Genomic DNA, 21,807 nt, shown 5'->3' with positions numbered 1-21,807 from the left:
ATGAGGTGTTAAATAAATATCCTGATACTTGGTAAGATGGATGGGGAGGAAAAAAAGGAAGAGGTTTTAGGACATGAGTGGCACAGTACAGGTGTGGTGTACTGCTGAGAGCTCCACAAGTCCTCATGGAGATAAAAGCTCTCCAGACCAAGGGCTCAAACTTGCAGACCTGACAGTTCTCTTCAGTTTCAATTCTTTCCTCTTCTGAGGAGGAAGATACTGACATGATTAACTGGCACTTAGAACATACACCCCACTGCTTGGGCATGCTGAACCCTCAACTGTCTCAGAAAATTTAGAGTTTACTAATAATGTGAACACCTAAAAAAATTTGCTTTTTTAGGAATGCCCCACTGCAAAAGGCAATGTCAGTTTTGCCTGTCATTTGCATTATAGGCAAGTTCTCAGAAAAGAGGACTGTATAAAGTCAGACACAAAACAGAAGCTTTTCTCTTTTGCAGGAAACTGTCACAGTCATAGAAGAGAAGCACAAAATTCCCACTGAAAGAGTCACCAGCCTGTGAAAAATGCAGTTGGAAAAACTGTTTTAGCAGGTTGTCACTCTAAATACGTGTTAGGAGAGCTAATTTATGTTGGAACTAAGGCTAGCTAATAATTTGGTGCCAAGAACTGTAATTTGGATTTCCATATACACCAATAATCAAGATAAATCAAGACATTTCATTAGACAGACTGCCTTAAGCTCTCATTCTAATGAAGATTATGAGTGCCTTCGGGCAATTAAAAATTGATTTAAGCGTAAAAGCTTCCTGTAATTACACACCAGGTAAGAATAATACTTTTTATAAGACCTGGCCAGAAGATTATATATTTACTAACACAAGCGCTTATCCCATGTACTTGGGAAGACCAGCCTGCTCTTGAGGCAAGTGGTCCAGGTTGTCATGTCTAGGGGAAACGCAATCCCCACCCAAAGGAAAAAAAAAAAAAAAAAAAAAAAAAGAGGATGCAAAGATCCAAAACTCACCTTTGCCAATATGCCGCCTAGTGTTCTCAATGGTGGAGTTGCGGTTAACGTTCGAGAGCAGCCCCAGGCAAAATCTGTTCTTGTTGTTTGAAGGATCAGTGAAGCCATCCACCAGGATGCTGGTGGAAGAAGCATGGAATGCCTCCCCAACGCGATTATTCAGCTCGTAGTAGACGATGGAGCACCAATGCTTCGGCTCTTCGTAAGCAACTGCCTGAACATCTGTAAAGCAACAATGGAAACGTTACAATCTAACGGCGCTGGAATACAGGCTTGAGATGTAAAGATTCATAAACCTGCAGATTTTGGCTGAAGATCACTGAAAGATGAGCCGGATAAGCAATTGCAGCTAAACGAAGGCTCTTCTGTCTTCAGTTATTTTTTATCTTTTCACAGCCACAGACATACAATAGAATAATTTCACCTCAATTTTACTTGCACAAGACTCACAAGAGACAACGGTTGGCACTAGATATCAACAGAAAAGTGTAGGAAGCTCCTGGGCACATACCACACAGTGCCCCGATATCCCTGCCACATTTTCTACAACACGCGATGGTATGGGCCCAGGCAGCAGAGAAATGCTGCAATTGTACAGCTCAGCTTTCTTTCCCATTTAGTAAATGAACTTCTACTGCAGTTCATTTTACTCAGCTACCAAATTACAAGTCATCTCTGTGCTTACTGCAAAGTTGCATGGTGACAGGGAGAAACAGCATCACACATTTCACAAGAGACCATTCGTAACTTTGGGTACCAAGAAGTATAGCCGGGTAGCTTAAATATACAGTCAGCAAATGAATCTTTCAGCTTTCAGAGCGTGCATAAATCTTTCTCCTGGGCTTCTTGGGGAAGGGCAGGACATTTGAAAAACTAAGAGATATCAACATTTATCTGCAGAACATGCACGAAGCACATCTTCAGTATGAATGGATACTGCTTGGGATTGGAGGCTGAACAAGAGCATAACGTGCAGGATATGCTGGGCTGAAGGGTAGATGAAATGGAGGAACATATTATTTAATGAGAACCTTTTATTCATCAAGTGCTACCAAATGCAAAATCCGCAACTGTTCATGACCAGAAGAATTACTTGTTGAGTAAAAGAGCAAGGATTTGTCAGAACATGGTTTTCCAGACCGGTAACATGAAGCTCCTCCTCAGCAGCTCCTAACTGAAGCTGGGAATTGTGCAGAATGCTGATGGGAAATGCCTTGTTCATGACTTCCACCCATCAACCTCTAGAAACACATGGAAGCCTTGAGGTGACACTGTGATTGTGTGTGGGGAACAATTTCTCCAGATGGTACCAAAAGCCTTTACCAAAAAGAATCCCACTGGGTGTCCAACAACAGCACAGGTTTCTTCAGATATCTTCATCCAGTGCACATTCTTTCAGGTGCCAAATTCAGCAACAAATTATTAAACTGCCTCCAAATAAAAGGAGGCTAGCGAAGGGATGTGGTTGCTTTATGTGGTTTCTTTTAAATGAAGGAGACACTTTCACTGCGAAGCCTAGCACAATTGGACTTGCTGCTAAAATACCAACTTTGCAGATGAAAGCTCCAACTACAGGTCAAAGTGCTAAAATGAAAATCAGACTGGTATTACAGGAAAACTTGTTTCTCTGGCCAGAGGTTTCCTTCTCCCAGCCCCAAGTCTTTACTGAAACCAGCCATCTAAGACCAGCATTCATATTTTCCTCTGTTCACAGATCGTACCACTATGAGTCTTCTGACACATGCAAAACAAACCCCAAAAAGTTCCCCCCAAACCAGCAGCACCTAGCAGACACAAAAGGTGGCAAATAATCAAAAGCACAGTAACACATCCTACATCACTGCGCAAAACTTCTGAGCATAGTGTCTACCGCTGACCGATACCTTGCTTAAAACACTGGTAAAAAGATCTTTCCTGATACCCTAGCATTTTATATCCTTTCACGTCACTGTAAAAAAAAAACCCAAACCAAAAAACAAAAAACCAAAAAAAAAACCACACAGTGAAAAATAATAAAAATCAGTCATTAATTATTAGTAAGAGGTTACTACACTTTTAATTCCCGTAAAGATGCCAGCAATTATCAAAGCTGCAGCTTTGCCCCAGTTCTCAAAGTCAGGAAGAAATCTTGCCAGCTGGCCATTCTTACAGAATGAATCATATCTCTCTCACACAGATTTCAAACTAACTTCCTTACATTTGCTTTAAGTCATGCAGAGCAGGTGCGTTTAGTCTCTCTATTCCCAGCATGGGCCAACAATGGAAATTACCCAACTTCATTGACAGGATGCAGCTTGTTAAGTCAAATCTCTTAAGACTAACAAATCACCATGAAGAACATGCTTCTAAAGAGTTTGCAACAGAAATGCTGCAGTAAGTTCACAGTAAAAACTCTTCTTTTACAACCTGCAGCAGGTTTTGTTTTTTTTTAAAGTACTGTAATTACAGCATACATATACAAATAATAAACACGTGAAGGCACAAAGAAGTATCTTTTTTTTTTTTAAATGAAAGGACAGAGATGAAAATCCATTGTAATAAACTGCTAGAAGGGAAAAAATGCTAATAGCACATTTTTTATTTTGAAATGGTTGAATGTTAAGAAGAAAAATGTAAACCCTTTTCTCCTTATCAACTCTCACGTACTAGAGCCATTCTACAGTACTCTTGTACAATTTTGTGAGAGGGACAAACATGCAGCCCTTTTCTCCTTATCAACTCTCACGTACTAGAGTCATTCTACAGTACTCTTGTATTTTGTGAGAGGGACAAACATGCAAAAGTCTGCAGTTTGGCATAAACATTGATGAATGTACTTCAGGCCAGCAAGGACTATACATACACACAGCGTACCGGATCAGCGAAAAGTGGAAATGCTACAGATGGGGTTTATCACATGCAAAACTCACATTCCAAACAGAGTAGAGAGGTTAGCACAAAAGCTATCCAAATCGTTCTAAGAGGGCAAACATACTTCCTGAAACCAGACATTAAGCTTAGCAACAAAACAACTACAAAAAGAAAAAAATATCAAACAGCAGTTAATTTTTTATATGCTTGTGATCTTGATAATCATTCTGGCACGGCATCCAGCTTGCTGCTCTTTCTTGGCACGGGCCACAACTGTGTAAGCTTATGTGCTCTCTAAAGGGGCTATTTCTCACAATGTGATGAATGTGCTAAAGCCTTTACTCAGCAGTCACGGCTGGCTGCAAAGGCTTTAAAAAGCAATGCGTAAAAAGACGTCTGTGTCATGGTACATAAAGCAATAGGGTTTTTTTTAATACAGATTTTAAAGTCCGTAGCAATGCCACACCTCAGGCAGACAGCTCTGAATTCTGAACCAAGTGCTATCCCTGCATGACTCAAAGATGGAATAAAAATGGGGAGAGAGGGTGAAACAACACAAAATATGAAAAAAACTCAAACGCCCTTATGACCAGGAAAAGGGTAAATTATTAAAAGCAGAGCACACTCTTTAAGGACTGAAGTTTAGAATTAGGACAAAAACATATTAAGAAAAGAAAATTTTATGTGATTTACTATCTTGGGAGGAAAAAAACCAGATATTCCAGTTGCCCATGTAAAATGTCTCTGGGCATTTATGTAAGTGACAGTATTAGCATCCATCCTCTGCCCAAGTCTTTGCTTGGAGAGCTATACTTGACCATATCTACTGTCATCCACAAGTCAGTAGGCTTTATACAGCATTAACTCCATTGTTCCAATAAATCAATGCAATCATAAGAGAGAAAGAGATTCCCTTCCTTGCACACATGTAATTTCAGCATTGCATGCAGAAGCGTGCAGTGTCATAGGAATTCTTCCTGCTTGGTGATTAGCAGAAGTTCGAGATACAGAATATAAAATTACTTTGGTTGTTGAGTTGATTGGGAGTAAGAAAGTAATAAACCCCATACATTTTACATTTTTAAAGAGTCATGTGATAGTTTCTTGTCCTAAATAAATATTCACATTTCTAAGTTTTTATCTCCAGATTTACTGTTTCATCATTTACAACAACAGAAAAAAAATTACATGGGTGGCTTTTTTTTTCTTTTCTACAGCTAAAAATTTCCATAAACAACATATATCCAAAATTAAAATGCAATTATCAAAAGTAAGTTCTGAAAGTTCTTTACACTTAAGAAGCGAAGAGGGAGACAAGAAGGAAGTGTTTTTACCTCCTCTGTGTATATCAGGTGGAATTGCGGGTGCCATCATGTTGGTATCCATTGGCTGGGAGGTATCGTGTGTCATCTGATCTTCCGGAGGCAGGTAAGCAGGAGGGGGAGTATCAGCTAAATATAGAAAAGTCAGAGATACACAAGTCCTTTCCTCTCTTTAAAGTATATATACATACCCACATAAACAATTTTAGCCTGGAAATGCTTCCAGCCTGACTCAGCTATAAACTTCCACCCACCAGAAATCTGAGAAAGCAATCACGGACCTTGAATCAGGAAAGCAAAGAATTACTGTGCATATTATGCACAACTGCAATAAAAACAAGTCACTTCCCTCCTTCCACCAAGCCACAGAAGAAAGGTCAGCTATGTTTCCAGCCCACCTTTTTTGTAGGTTGAAAGTGCCATATAGACATTAAGGCACACAGAGGTCTCAGGGCCAGGCCAGAGGTAGATATCAAATATGGTAAACGTGAACAGAAGTTGGAGCAGCAAACTTTCAGTTCGAACTTTTCTGTTTCCAACATGAAGCATGCAAACATCCCAGATATATCCAGGACCTTATTATTGTCATTGCGAATTATTAGCCGTTTCCCTAGACTGGGAACAGTTGAGAATATTCAGTAACCCAAATTCTACAGAATTAGCAGGACTTTATCTGTCAGTGTCTCTTACTGGCTGTACTACCCTGTTCAGGATTGAATCTCTAGCATAAAACTAGCCCATGCACAACAACCGTACTCACTAATACGCTGCTTTCAGCCCTGCTTGAAGCATCCGAGACAGATACTCACGTTGCCCTTCAGCTGCCTATTTCAGTCCTGTGAAAGCTTCTCAAATGGCTTCTTAGAAGCCATTGGAAGTTGCCGATGTCACCATTTCCCAATACACCGGAGGACACTCTCCTCCAAATCAATTGGACACATGCAGAAGAGAGAAACCCTTGCCTGACCCCTGCAAAGCTTTTGCTGCAAAGAGTGATACTAGATTACCACTGTACTATCCCTGGTGAACGCTGCTGCTGCTCAGCCCACATTTACTTCCATTCCTGAGAGCTTGGATTGCAAACTACCACAGCAAATAATCACAGAGGCCTCCAAAACCCTGAAAACCAAGTCAGCATCAACAAAAGGCAGGAGAATCATATCACTGGCTTCGGAAGTTTGGGGTTTTTGAGGGGTGTTTTTTTGTTTTTTAACACATTTTAATGAAATCTATTAACCGCTTATTGTTTAGGAGATACTCTTCTGAGGGCTTTACATCTAATGCTGACAGGTACCTTGCTAATTCCCTTGCCTGCATACCCCTCAGTTGGATGACAGACCAGCAGAGAAAGACAGAGATAACAACAGGGCTGCATTAAAAGCCTAACAGATTACTCTGTAGTTTTAAGTTTTATGTTTTACTAAGCCTTAAATGTTCGTGTGTGTGCAAACTCAACATTAGTGATGCATAGATAGGGAAACAAGATTGTAAGGCCACAGACGACAAATTAGCCGGTATCTAGAAAGTTTTCAAGATCTCTGGACAATTGCTTTGCTCTTTTTTTTGTATGCGTTTTCCAGAAGTCAGCCTCTTCCCCCATTAGTGCAAGACGGACAACTACCCAGAGCCAAGCATCAAGGACATCAGCATCTTGACCTCTCCTCTAATTCAATTTCTTCTCTGCAGCTGCGGACTTGTCTTTACAGGCATGCAGACAGAACAGACCCTCAAAGATCAAGTGAACTTCCACAAGCCAGTGTTCAGGAAGGCCTTGTTAGAGAAGCCTTTATCTCTGCTGGAAGAGCCCCAACCACACCAATCATATTAAAAAAAAAAAAAAAGGGAGGAAAGACAGCTGGTTTTGCAGCAACTTTTCACATTTTTTAGGAAAGTCGGTAGAAACTCTCCTTCCTTCCTTCACTTCTGCCTCTGCAATTTCAGTAGTCTTCACTCGCAAGAGAAAAATTTTAAAGGGAAACAACTATCAGCAGCAGAAATCTGTGGCTGTTAATTTCATGTAATAGAAAACAGATATTCACAAGTCTGCCACTTTGTTTGCACACACCCTCCCTCAGCCCTGGAAGAAAACATGCAAAAAGAACAACAGTAAGCATTTGTATGGAGTCCTTCTAGCATTTAGACGAAGAATTCTGTCACAGACTGCTTCTGCAGTGTTTTTATCCATCCACATGTAGAGCTAAAAAAACCAAAAAGACAGCTTCACAGAATTTTCTATGGACATGAGTCAACAAGGAAAGGTTGTTATGTCTTTGACTTTTGGAAGTAAACCAGCCTGAAGATTTCTTTTCAGGGTCTTAAGGAACTGGGTTTCAGTCAAAGTATATTTGTTTCTTGAAATTACATCACTATGTGAAGAAATTTTATCAAGTAGCAGTAGCATGATCCCCTTGAGAAACATCCTTCTTCCGCAGAACTAAAGCCTGATGCTGAATTTATGGTGATCCCTTTCTTAAGTAAGGACAATCTGTAGCATTACGCTTCTTGTGCATTAAACTCTATGCTTTCTGGGCTAAACTGTTGAACCGGTCCCCAAAAGATTTTGAATCCCTCCCCCCACCACAGAAGGGTTTCACTGTAATGTTTTAACTGTGTTTGAAAGAGGCACAATATTAAAACCCTCAATATTATTCCTAGGCAAAGCAATTACATAGTCTTTATTACGTTACATCTCTCAGCTCGCTATTAAATACAAGTGTTGGCTGATAACTTGGTATTAAGGAAAAAAAAAAAAAAAAGATACCAGTGTTGTCCAACCACCTTCTCCCTTCTGAAGAGGAACCGAAGTCGACTGTACCTGGCATCTGGAAAGGGCTTCCTGGGTCTGAGCTGGCTGGAGAATGCGGGTAGGTGCTACTGCTGCTTCCAGGCGAGTTTGGATAGCTGCTGTTGGGCGAGTGGGGGAACGGGTGACTATTGGGTTGCTGAAAAGAGTCCGGGAAAGTAGCGTTGTGTGGCATGTGGGGCTCGTTTTGTCCCGGGTTGCGGAATTGGGCCAAGAGGCTGTGCTGAGGATTGTATTCGCTGTGCCTTGGAACCAGCACCGGAGGAAGGACTGCAAAGGGAGAAAGAGGGAAAAGCCACCACGTTAGAGACTCAGTTCTGAAGGACTAGGCTATACAGGGAAAAAACCCATGTTCTTCCTCCCCTAGGGCATATTCACATCTGTCTTAAAAACAAGGTAGTCAAATCTAGGAGCGCATGTCTAAGCAAGAACTCTTCCTTATAGCCAGTTACTGCACAGCTTGAATTCATAGCAATCGTGCTACCTACCTGGTTTGCCAGATGGGAGCTTGTTTTCACAGAGGGCCAGCGAGGAAGAGCCAAGAACAAACCACAATTCTGCATTTTAGTTTTATTCACACAAAGAAATGCTGGGAAGTAAGCACGTTACAATGCTGACATGCAGTTCATTTTCCTGCGCTTGTGATCCTGCTAATCACGTAATGGCTTGTAACCCAAAACCTTGCTAATAAGGACAGATTTTTTTCTGAAGACAATACTAATACTAACAGGCCTTGAACTCAGTCTGGTCCCAACAGCTGTAATTTTATTTTTAACCTGGACTATGTTCTTACAAGTTTGTATTAAACCAGTTATTAACTCTTCAAGTCCGTTTACAAAATGTGCAATTTAAACAAAATTATGTAGTTCAAAAAACCCAACTGAGCAGCAGTTGAGCTCCAACTACATGCTACTATGGGATCAGAGCACACATCAGAATCTACTAGTCTTACCACACTCCCAAGGCCTCCTCATCAGCAGGGAAACAAAGGTCTCTTTTTAACTGGGAATATGAACATGATACCAGATACAGCAAGATAAAAAAAAAAAATCAGCTTTTTTCCAGTGCCTCAGCTTCTATCTTTCAATGCCTCACAGCAAAGTCCAAGCTACTCAATGGATTAAAAGCTAGTCTTGTTATAGGCTGAGATTTTTGGACAATGGGGGGAAAGGAGAGGCAAGGGAAGGGAGAGGGAGATACATGCACAAAGTAGGGGAAGTGAAATACAGAAGTTATTCCTCTCCGCATCTGCCCGTCCATTTCCCATCTCCATGGGTGAGCAGGACTGGAAGAAACCCCTGGGATAGCCTGCCTTCAAGGGAGGGTGCCAAAAGCCCCACAAAAAACCAGCAAAAGCAAGCCAGGCTATCACCCCCTCTCCCTGAGACTCCTGCCCTGTCCCCAGCACCTGGTGGGCCCACAGGAGAGGAACATGAGTGTGTATACACCCCAACCCTGTACAGACATAACTATCACTCAGATTAAGAAAGGTGTTTCGGAGGCAGCTGCTTCACTAAAAGGCTGAATTACAAACGAATTGCAAAAAAAACCCATCATCTTGCCAAGACAAACAAGTTCTTCCAAGTCACTGGGGCATCTTTACTCTTCCAGCACTTTACTTATACAGAACCACTCAGATACCATGTGAGTGTCCTGGAGTTTGAGAGTACCAGGAGCCTGCCTGGATGAAGTCCTGTGTAACATGCTCTAGGTGAACCTGCTTTAGCAGGAGGGTTGGACTAGATGATCTCCCAAGGTCCCTTCCAACCCTTGCCATTCTGTGATTCTGTGACACCACTCAACACATAGACCAGGCCAAACCTTCACTACCAAAATTAAGGCTGCCCGTTGGGAGTCAGAAGCAGGTTTTAAAGATTTAATCTGATATCTCACTTCCTTAGACCAGCTCCACTGAGATTCCAACAGAACTCAAATATTTGAGGCAGATGTCACCCCTAAGTAGATTCATTTAAATACGAAAATTTTAACCAACTCCACTTTACAAAGAATATAAAAGTTCCTAATTACAGCATTTTCTGAAATAAAACACTTCCATCTGCCATTCTATGGGAGTTCTCAATTACAAAACACCCCAGGAGAAACTGCATCTCCCTTGGCTGTGCAGACTGTCCCTTGCCTCTAATGTAGCCATTCTCACATGTCACCAGAAAAAGACATTAAAAAAAATAATAATTATTCAACATTCAGGTGGGCACCACAAATCCCCTCATTCACATCACGGCAAATGTCAAACCCAATCTCTCTGAATATCAGGACCTCTCAGAATTAAGCTTGTTCTTTTAAACCCAGCAGTCCTTTTGCAGTGAGGTCAAGCACTATTTAATTGTCACAGTCAACATTTGGCGGGCCAATAAATTACCAGTGAAAAAAGTAACAATGAGATCATGTGTTAAAAAGTATTTTCCCTTTCCTGTCTTTATGATTCTTCCTTACTTTTCCAAGCATTAAAAAACACAGCTTCCCTATCTCTTCCTTTCCTATGGATGAAGGTCAAACCACTAACTTTTCCGAAGTTAATTTGTGCAGAAAGTGCATCACCTACCTTTCCCATCCCCTACAGCACATTTAAACAATGACACAGATGACATCACAGGAAGCCACACGATTTACAGCATTTTAAAATAGCAGAAGAACAGGATATTTTCTGTATGTTTTCTGTAATTAAAATAAAGCAGCCCCAGATTTTCCCAAGGTATACATGCATGTTCTCTCCTGTTAGGCAGAACCACTGGTGAAGTTTAGAAGGACTCAAAATGAGAACAAGTCTCCTCTTCCCAGCTCTCTTTCACACAAATCTATACTTTTTGTCCAACTACTTCAACCGCAAATGATTTAACACCAACTTCTTCAAAACACACATGGGAAAGGGGGGAAAGAATACAACTGGTACTGATACTGCACAAATGGTCTCGAAAATATCACTGCAGAATTTACTTTGAGTGCTGCCCCTAATTCACATCCTCACTGCGTACAGACAACCTTAAACGAGGAGGAGAAGCCCTGAAAGGCCACACTGCATGCGACAGAGGCTACAGCGCTCCAATTAGTCCAATGCCAAGACAGTCACTTGCTGCTATAACCTGCCCTCCCTGCAGCTCACGGCCTTTTTTGCAGGCTAGCTGCTCCTACCAGAGCCACAGAGGAGTTAACCCGAACGCTGTTCGCTCAGGGGCAAAGACGTGAGCAGGGACCGGGCCCTTCGCAAGTATGGAAGGATGCCAGGGGTTCAGCATGTAAAGGAGGACACATACCCTTCTTGCTCCCCTCACCACCCAGCTGAGCTGCTGGCCAGGTTGCAGACCTCAACCACACGGAACAACACACCACCGAGGCTCGGTGCAGCAGGAGAGGAGGCTGCTCTCTGCTGCAGCTGCCAGCTCCAGGAAGGGGTGTAAGGGAAGGGGAGAAAGCAGGAGTGGGGATTCTGTGTGGAGCCAGCACATCTGTTGCTGTAAAAGGATGAAGCAGCGCACATCTCTGCTGTGCAGATCTCCACAGGACGCTGCTCTAACAGTTTGAAGCCAGGATTTCTCCCTTCCTCTTTACCTTAGGTACAAAAATTTAAAAAAAAATTATCACTGTTTCTTTTCAGTAGGGATGCATATATTTAAAGGAAACATACTATTAAATACACTGTTGTCTTAAAAAGATACTGCAACAGATTGGCAAATTCAACCTCATTAAAATGGTTAAAACCAGTTAATGGAGTAGAACCACAAGTCATCCTACAGCTTGATTTCTACACTTCCTCAAACATCAGATTAAAAGGTTTTATGGGCTATACCGTGGCTAAATTTTGCTCCAAGATTTTCTGTCGATATGGACCTGGACCTGAGAGTGAACACACGACTGCTAGCAGTAACGCTACCAGTAATGGCTGAAGAGGAAGAAAAACCACCCAGAAGCCAGGCTGGGTATGTTTGTGGAACTGCAGCTAAGAAAAGATCTTGTGTCTGTCAAGACAACCTGGGAATTGGGTAGCTTGTTTTTACCATGCAAATGATACCCAGAGTATGCCTGCACCAAACAAGTCGAGCTGTATTAAAGAAATTACAGCTACAGGGCAATTTCACCCACAGGGCCATTTAATCTATGAGACAAGAATGCCAAAAATATAGAAGATAGACCAAAGACAACCTGGCTGTTCAGATAAATGTGCCAACTAACCACACCAAGACAGAACTGCTTTTATGAAAATGCAATGGTGGCCTTTGAAGCAAGCTACGGATCTCCACTCCTTGTCCCTCCAGCACATCGTCCCGTTCTTCAGAAAACTAACAGGTGTGCTGTCCTAGAGTAAAGATCTTCTTCATTTTTCTTTTTTGTTCTATTTTCCCATTCTGGAGATAATGATTTTAGCAAACATAAAAAGTTACATTCAGAAGTTGGAGACTTTGTTTTTTTAAAGTTTCTCTCTAAAAAAAAAGAAAAACCCTAATCCAAGCCAAAGGACCTGCTGTACTTTTACATTAGCATATTTTCTATCCAGATGGATTTCAGTTATCTTACACAGGCCCAGATGACAGCTAGTTTCCCTCAGGGGCTCTTTTTTTTTTTTCCCCCCCTTTGCATGTTACATGAAGATTTGGGTAGGTATCTCTCTTTCCATGTCTGGAAAGTAGAAGACGAAGTAATGAAATACATGGGGCCTCATATAAGAAACCAGACTTTGATCATCTTTCCTTGCCAAAGTAGATTCTACCTCTTCTGTGAGCTTTATAAAATAGAGAGAGAGGAAAAAAAAGAAAAAAAAAAAAAAAAAAAAAGAGATGAGCAATTGCTGCTGCACTTTCTGCTCTTAAAAATCATGGCAACTTGGTCGACATAGAAGGGTTTGTACAGGCTTATACCACAACAGGGCCCTCAGCCCTAATAAAGACCTGAGGGCACTATCATTACACAGTGCACTTTAATTTCCAAGCATCATAGAGCTCTATTTTCATATGAATTTATGCAAAGCCAGTTACATTTTACTAGAAAAATAGAACTGCAGGTTGGGAAGGAGGGAAATCCTCACACGCCAGTTCATGCTATCTGGAAATGGGTACAAAAACATCAGGCAGGGGAACTTGCAGCTTGTACTCCACGCTCTAGATACAACTTCATCTTTGCAGGATTTTCTAAGAAAAACAAAGAGTTAGGAGAAGAAAAAAAAACACCAAACCAAAAGCAAACCAAAAAACACAGCAGCAGTGTTAAACTAACACATTTCAAGCCTCCTAAAGAATCCCAGATTAATTTCCTGCCGTTGAGGCCACAGCAGCCAAAGTTGGCTGAGGCATCCTGGTGAGCAGCCCAGTCCCGTGGTGGGAACAGAGCAGGTACCACCCTACGCTCAACTGAATGTGCTTAGCTTAGCTTTGCTTGCTGTCTGTAGCATTAGAGAGCCACTGAAGCATGCCGACTGAAAGGTCTTGCCAAGATTTTGCTTGTAAACAATAAAACGCCAAGCAGAAAGAAAAGTTTTAACGTCATTAAGTTTTCCCGGGTTGCCTAAAACAAGACCTGGCAAAACTGAATATTCTTTGACCAGAGGACAAGTTCTCACATAAAAAGACACTTACATGTCTATACTTAGGATAGAGTTTACTCCTGGTTAAAAAAAAAAAAAAAATTAATAGTGTTGTGGCAAAAGCAGTCTCTGGGGATCTAGTTACTTTATGTTGTTCCAATACCACCTGGCTTAAGCAAGGCTGTGCTATTGGCTGCAGTAGCACGGCTTTGCTTTGCTGTTTTCTCAGAAGCAGAAATGCCAGCCTTTTAGACTTTTGCTCCAAACCTACATTCTAGTAATTGCATGTGAAAAGGCTCAATAATAGCTATTCAGCAGCCTGCTTTGGGGTGACAGCCGGACAAACATGCCAGACTTTCTATTCTGGGAGAAAGCTGACAGACATCTTGTTTTCTCAACTCTTAATTTTGTTTTGCAGTTTCAGTAGACCCCACACCTTGATTTGTCATTTTACATAGTTACAACTGAAGACTGTACTGCAAAAAAAAAAAAAAAAAAAAGCAAAGCAGTTGTTGCTTTACTGACTTTCCTTCTACATCAGACATCTGGTCTAAATGTATTTGGCAAGTAATATTAGTACATTTCCTGCATTACAATATTCAGCTAACATTAGATTTTATTTGCGGATGCTCTGATAAGCTAACATTTTGATTAAACTGACATTTGTCAAGGCCAATTTCAGAATTTAGTACTAATTGTAGGCACATTAGTGAAGGAGTTCTTGAAAGCGGATTTGGGGGAGAAGCAGTCCTGATACAGGAGGAAGTTAGTGTGATAGTGTATATTAACTCAGACATTTACACAGACCAGAGTTCAAATTACCTGTACGAAAGCCACAGTCACCATCCTACTGAGTAGGTTAAAACTTGGAAGTCTGGTCTTTTGAGTCAGAAAAAAAACCCCACCCAGCTGAATCTGGTTAATTTTAAAGAAAGAAAAAAAAAAGACAGAAACATGCCCTTTTTGACAACTTTTATCCCTTTAATGAAGCTCATTTTTCTAATACATGATGAGGTTAGACAAGGAGAACCCTGATGTTAGACTTAGACCATTCCCTCCTTTCTGCCTCCTTATGTCAATTCCTCTCCCCCAGGTCAGTTCTGGTGGGGTATTTTAGAACAGAATTCTGCAAAACTGAAAAGATAGTTTTACACTACTTCCCAAGCAAACGGACAGTTGCTTGCTATTTTGGGGAACCATCCTGTAGTTGTGCCCACCTGCTGTAGCATGCTATTTTTAAAGTTACGCCCAACAGCAGCATTACACAGCGATAGGGCAAAACTCCTCAGCAATGATGCTCTCTGGTCCCTCACCCTCAGCCTGCAGAGGTGCAGAAATCCTGCTATGGAAATTATGCAGGAACAGGGATTTTTCTAACTTGGTTCTACATGTTAAACCCAAAGGGATGCATCCGTTTTTCCCCCTCCCTGACAGCCCCCGGAGCAGCTTCCCTTTCGCCTTCGCTCCCCTGGGCCCTCTCCCCCTCCCTCACCATCCTCCACCAAGCCGGGTGCTGTGGGAGTCGCGCCAGCAGCTGCTCTGCTGGGCTCCCCAGGGCCCAGGACATCAAAGCTCTCTTCTGCCTGGCCAGAAATGGCACGGAGGCTCTCGTGCTGGCCCCCGTTCTCCTGGGTGCTGTGGGGTGGGAGCCACCAAGCAAACCCTGGGATCCCAAAAAGCCCAGCCAAGCAATCTTATGGTCCCAAAGGGACTGGCCTCTTTACTCCCAACTTTTCTCCCCTGGCTCCAAATTTGATCTGGATGAGCTCAGGGCGCACCTGCCGGTTTGATGGTCCCAGGAGCTGCGTTTGACCCCTGCCGCTTGCCGAAAGCGGCGTTAGCGATCCAACAGGCAAGCCACCGCAACAGCCTGCGTCAGATTTGAAGCGCAGGGGGAGTACGGCGTGACGGGTTTTTAAAGATCCTCTTCTCAATTTACCCTGCCTAGAAACAGTTTGGGAATATTAATTTTGTATGTAGTGTTCCTAGGCTGGTCAAGTACAGGGGGACAAGATGAGGATGACTAACCGACCCATTTCATTTTTCTGTAAAGTACCTAGAGAGAGTGCGCTCGCAGGCATGAACAGACCAACATGCACAAACATCTGTGTTATTTCAAATGGCATTAAAAGGCTCCCTCAAACATGCCTTGTTTTTCTTTCACTGAGGACCAGAGCTGCAACACCATACAGGAGAGCATTCAAAGAGTATTTACTTACAGGACCGCGTGAGTCTAAACCTGCCTTATCCAGGATTTCCACCATTTCAAGTTTATTTCTGCACCCTTGGTGCCTGCAGTAGGTGTGCAGCCTTACAGAGACTCACTTAGAGCAAACAGCAGAGGAGATCAAAGACAAATATGAAAACAATCAGGTTAAAGTCATAGGCAAGGAGTCCACGCCGGGAGCAAAAACAGCACGACACACCTACCACTCTCCTCAGAGCCCAGGGACCTGGCCTGCTCTTGTGGCAAAAAGCAGCTGTACATTTGAGCAAAATGTTGCTTGCCAAAAAAAAAAAAAAAAAAAAAAAAAGCTTGCTGAAGCAGACATCCACTTTGAATTCATGTTTATAATGGGAAGGAACATCACGATCTTTAGGCAGAATTGAAAATTCAACTGTTCTGACAGCGTATTTGTCCATGTCACAAAAAAAGCAACCGCTGCTATGACATCCCCCCCAATTTGGGTGGAACACGGGCAGCATCAGGTTCATAAAGCCCCTTGACGTAGAGCAGACTGCAGCCAGCTCACTAAAGAAGTGAAGCTTAAGGGAGAACAATCATCCAGCCTTCTTTATCCATACTTTATTGGTAATTGCAAAAAACCCAAACCAGTGTAATTATCTTCTGCCTCCAAGTGGCTGTGCTAATGGGCTGCTCCATACAACTAGAATATTTCAGAGGACAGACGAGCTGCTTCTGGACTGACCAGTTTTAGTACCCCCTGGCATTGCATGCTTCAAGCACAGCGAGCATCAGTAAGCACCTCCAGAAATGAATATCGAAAAGTTAACAACTGCATTTCCCAAGGCAGGTTTAAGCTCACTCAGATCAATGAAGACTAGGTTTCTCCCAAGCCTGACCCCTGAGGGGGTATCAGCAGATTTTGGACACTCTCAGGAGACATCATTCAGTGGCGGGGCAGGGGGTAGCCATTTACATATACACTTGCACTTTCAACCACTTCCACACATGAAGCAAAAGAATTTTTCTTCCCTTAAATCCTGGATGATGTCTTTCACCCGATCCCACTGACATAACTGAGGACAGAGGCAAGTGACAGAGGCTGTATTTCCACAGAAAACAAAGGAATAAGAGAAGGGAAGGAAGTATCTCAGGAGGGACTTCCAAATGTCATTTCACACATTCTCCAGCAAAACCTGAGAGGCCATTTGTGGCATTTTCAGAGAGAGATGAGGAACACGGTGTTCACTTTTTACTCATAGCCGTATGCTCTACACCTAATTATTTCTCAAGCCTTCATTGTACTGAAGGATAGTCCCAAACCAGGTATGAGCCTGATTTCCAGATATCTGTAAACCAAAAAATAAAACTGAGGAGAAAAAGCAGATTCAGCCAAGTGAGCACACCAGTTTAGCTGAGTGTGCCAGTTTTTAAAAGGCATCAAATGCAGACCCTGCCTGCCTTAATTAAAAGCTTTGCTTTGCCTTGCCAAGGGAGAAATTTGACAGTCATTAACTACCCTGCACCAGAAATAATTCTGCACACAACAGGCATATGAAACAGCAGCAGTGAGCTACAGCAACGCATCTTAAGGAGGTATTTCTTCCTGGCAGTCGAGTACAAGGTTGTGTTCCCATCCCCAGCAACAAAACAGCCTCTACTTTCTCCTCTCATTTCCCACATGTCATCCACAGCGCTGTGTTGGTACAGATGTTCCCGCAGCCATGCGGCGAGCTCCGGCGCTGCTCTGATCAGCCTGGAAGATAACACAGCAGGGGAGGGAAAAAGTGACTGTGCTGTGGTTCAGCACAAGGCCACGCAAACAGCTGTGCTTGGCACAGCACAGCGAGCGGGAGCTGTTCATGCACCCCGCCGTGGATCAGGTCTCCATCACCTGGGGGACAGCCTGCTGATGCCAGGCTGACCAAGTGTCACGCCACCACAGGAAAGCCACCCTTCCTCGCCTTCGCCCTGTGCCCCCATGCTGCCTTGCCCCCCCGCCTGACTCCGCAGCGAGTGAGCCGAGGGCACCACGCTTGCAAAGCTAACCGTGCCAAAAAGTGGTTTTCTGTCTGTTCAGTTTTCTTGATCGACTCGCTGCAGGATCAGATAGGCACCCGTGCTGGCGCAGAGCCTCTAGGTCAGGTTAGGCAGGAATATGGTACCACCACATCAGACCCAGGTGCCTGCCAGATGCCACGTTCCCTTCCTTGCGCAGAGGCAGCAGTGCAGCCTGCGCCCAGGGACACCCGGCAGGCTCCCTGTTTGAGACTGCTGGTAGTTTTCTGCCTCCTCTTGACCGTGTACAACTTGTTTCTATCTAGCCTGGCTAATAGAAAAAAAAAAAAAAAAAAATCTTATTTGGATTCAGGTATAGCTTTGTAGCTGACAGACACACCACAGCGTGCCAATTCTCATGTTTTCCAAGCTGAACTTGCAAGGATGGAATAAAGTTATCAGGGCAGAAAATCCATACATCCCTCTGGCACCTGAAAGCTGAGACGCACCCACAGCACTCATTTCCCAACACAGAGCATTACCTGATTTTACGTATTTGAGGATTTACCACTAATCCGTTCCTCAAAACTTACACAACGCTGAAACCAATCACACCACAACCAGCAGAAGAGTGAACGTATAGATGCCATCCCATGCACGCACCGTACGCTTCAGCTCTGCAGTATCTGCACCTGCACAAAGCAGTTAAATACAGACCACGTGGTCAAGCAGAGCCAGAATTTCACCAAGTACCTTGCACACAAAAACGCGCATTGTACACCGTCTGAGCTTCCAACTTTGTTTTGTCAAAAGAAAGTACATTTCTAACCCCCCTGGCTGCAATGATAGCCTTGGAAACATAAACCTTGATATTTGCTCAAGTCCGTAGACTGTTGGAAACAGTGACTCATGCATTAATTCCCACTACCCATTAATCTCAAAGCGTAAGCACTTATGCAGCAATAATGGTGTTTTAATGTCCTGGCAAAAATGGGAAAAAACGGTTAGCAGAATTTGGGAGTGACTGTCAGGAAATGAAGATAAAGACGACGTTTAGAGGACAGCAAGAACAAGGAAGGGACAGAAAAAAAGTAGTCATAAGTTATGAAGCACAGCTCTCCAAGCCAAATGGGAGTTCAGCTGCCACCTGTTTCCAAAAGCCACATTTTCCCACTCATCTCCATGCAATATCCCTCAAAACAATGGCAGGATCTGTGGCTGACTCAACATAAACCCCTCCTCCTTTACAAACCCAGCCAGAGACCTCGGTAAAACCACAGTGGGCTTCAATCCCACTCTCACACCTTGGCAAGCTGTTAAGAAGTTCAAGATGCAACATCAGCGTGCATAAAACATTGCACCTCCAGACCCGGGTTTCACAGACCACCTCAGCCAAAGCCAACGCTAGCTCCGGGTCAGCAGCTACCTCCAGAATATTTTAAGTGGTTAGAGCAGCACATTGAGCTTGTGAAAGACCAAATAGTTCTGTCAGCTCTGTCAGACTGACTACGGCCCTAATGTTTACAAGAAAACTGCTCAGTTCCCTATTAGGCAATTGACCGAGAATATTTAGTTTTTCCCTAAAAAAGGGCACTCTCTGGACAAAATGAGAAGCATTTCATTTCTGCCATCTCCAACTTCATTAAGTTACTGGTCTGAGATTTTTTTTTCCTCAGCAAAAATTCTGCGACTACATGAATGTAGAGATTTTTCTCTTGTCCAAAACCAAACAATCAAAGAACAATCTGGAATTCAGGCTTACAGTTATTAACTTTTTACTCCATTTCCCAAATACAAAATTTGTAAGATGACTTAACACCCAAACCCCAGCTTCTCAACCACTTAAACTACTTAGCAGCACTCAGACAAAACGTACATTTTAGTCAGACACCTTTTAAAAGTTCTATTTTTATCTTGCATATCTCATTGAAGTGACAGGACATTTACAAATACTTATTTTTAAATACAGTGTAAGTGGTCCAAATGAGAATGTTCTCAAATTCAGTAATTGTTTCCAAGATTAAAGCAAAATGAGTTAGAACATGTCATTTCACATTACAGTAAGAGGCCAACCGTTACTCAATCTGACAGAAATAGATGTCTTTCAGGAATCTTAGTTTTCAGTATTTTGGAATACTGAATGCTAGCAACTAGCACAGACACATGCAGACAGCTAGCAGTACAGGAACACAACTATTTTACTATCCCACTTCTGCTTAACATGGAATTGTTAAGAATTTTAACCTTTTAAAAAAAATTTTAATAAGCATTTCTTTAGCGCAGAGTTCCTTTATTCAAGCTTCTGCTGCATAAATACATACATTTATGGGTATTACCTCTGCCGTTCACGTGATTTCCAAGTTAATACGAACACACTAAAGGGAAATACTTAACATCTAGGTATGCACCATGTGATGCAGATCCAAGACAAACGCAATTTCATGCGCAGAGAAATAGTCTTGCAACAATCTTATTTCCACTGTAGTCCTTAAGACATCCATGCCACTCTGCAGAGACAGCTTCACAGTTTGTGAAACGCCTAACACAGATGGACTTCCCAAATTCTAACCAGGGAAGTTCACCCATGCTCGCAGCACATTTCTGCAGATGTCCCTGTACAACCTCACAAGTAGCTGGAGACTAGTGTAGATGCATCCAAGCACATTTCGTCTCAGTCCCTGGAAGCATTCACCGATAATAAACTTGCGTAAGTAAAATTAAGCACAGATTTGTCAAAAAGAGGTTTGGCCTTTGAAGAGGAGACAGAGAATGGGCTGCACCTTAAAAAGAAGTGAGGAAATGGGTAACAGGTAAGCAAACTGCGCTTGCAGAACAGCTGACCGTAAAGCTTCACGTACAACCAAACCTGGCTATCAAAGCTTTAAGTTGAGGAGATTATATTCTGCTGTCTAAAATCACAGTCTTTTCAAAAGGCCAAAATTGTGGGAGATCCTAAAGACAATGTTATCTCCTGGGGGATGAAGAAATAAAAGTAATAGAAGTGAAATAAGAATAATACCACTACCGTAGTATGTCAGAATGGTTTTCATGCACAGACTGCAGTAATCCTTTACGTTAGCTTGCAACATTCCATACAGATTCATTGATCTGCACAATTCAGTAAAAACCAAATTAACTCAGGGATAGCGGTCACCAACAAAACCAGGTGATATCAGGCCCAGAAGCTTGAGGCATAGACTAAGACCATGCCTCTGTGTAGTGATAAAACATTTACACAAGTGAAGCATTTGCCACGTGAAAGGGAGAACTGCTAATTAATGCTTACATGCAGATAAATTGCAGAGGAAGAATCTGACATGTGCAAACAGCCACTTTTGCTTATTTAAGCTGGTGAGTCACATGATTAATTGCCATACTTTACATTGTTCAGATAAGGTGTAAAGGTACAAATAGGGAAAAACCTACCGGGACTCTCTACCCGCTTGTAGTGGTAGGGATTGATGCAAACCTCCTTCTGTTTTGAACCAAAGGGAAACTCGCAGCATTCCAGTGGTTTCAGTTCGTGATGGCTCTGCAGGTCCGGCCAGCGCCACACTCGACAGTAAATGACATGCGGTAGCCCTTTCCGGTGCGAAACCTGAAGCCTGCCGTCCAAGGAACGAGGAATTGTGACACAGTTGCTGGGCTGACCAGGACAGCTTAATGCTTTTTCCAGCTCCTCCATAGCACCTTTCTTCTTTTTCAGTTTTTTCACTAATGCATCAACAGCTTTCTCTGCCCATTTTTCTTCTTCATCCCCCTGCTTCCATCCCAACAGCCTCTTCACCGCTGGGCTGGTGAAGGAGAATAAGCTTGTCACATTCATGGTGACCCCACTGTGGCGATACCACAGAACCAAGCACGATAGACTGTCCTGTTCTTCCACCACCACCAGGGTCCAGCAGATTGCGTCAGTAGTCAAATAATTCTGGTCCTTTCTCCTTTTCACTCCTCCAGTCCCAGGAAGGCAGCGCTGACATCCCACCTTGACAGACACAGCCTTTTCATTATTCTAAACCCTTCCAGTGGAGAACCTGCAGGAGAATATGAGAGGGATAGAAAAAAAAAACCCAAACAATTTTACCTTTTAAATTAATATACTGCAGTTAAAAACACCACCCTACCCCA

General features: G+C 42.7%; 1 protein-coding gene across 1 annotated transcript in view; it reads right to left on the bottom strand.

Annotated features, from left to right (window-relative positions):
- The window catches only part of SMAD1 (SMAD family member 1), a 25,345-nt gene extending 3,840 nt beyond the window's left edge, over window positions 1–21,505 (bottom strand). The window contains exons 1-4 of the mRNA XM_009643640.2: window positions 21,106–21,505; window positions 7,976–8,233; window positions 5,173–5,289; window positions 989–1,210 (exon numbers count right to left, since the gene is read on the bottom strand). Of these exons, the coding sequence (XP_009641935.1) occupies window positions 989–1,210; window positions 5,173–5,289; window positions 7,976–8,233; window positions 21,106–21,505 (997 nt within the window). The remainder of the gene's footprint in view (window positions 1–988; window positions 1,211–5,172; window positions 5,290–7,975; window positions 8,234–21,105) is intronic.
- Between the last annotated feature and the right edge of the window lie 302 nt (window positions 21,506–21,807).

Source organism: Egretta garzetta, unplaced genomic scaffold (assembly GCF_000687185.1).
Source record: "Egretta garzetta isolate BGI_Z169 unplaced genomic scaffold, ASM68718v1 scaffold258, whole genome shotgun sequence".
NCBI lineage: Eukaryota > Metazoa > Chordata > Aves > Pelecaniformes > Ardeidae > Egretta > Egretta garzetta.
Note: the sequence above shows the minus strand (reverse complement) of the source record. Positions and strands in the feature narration are given on the sequence as shown.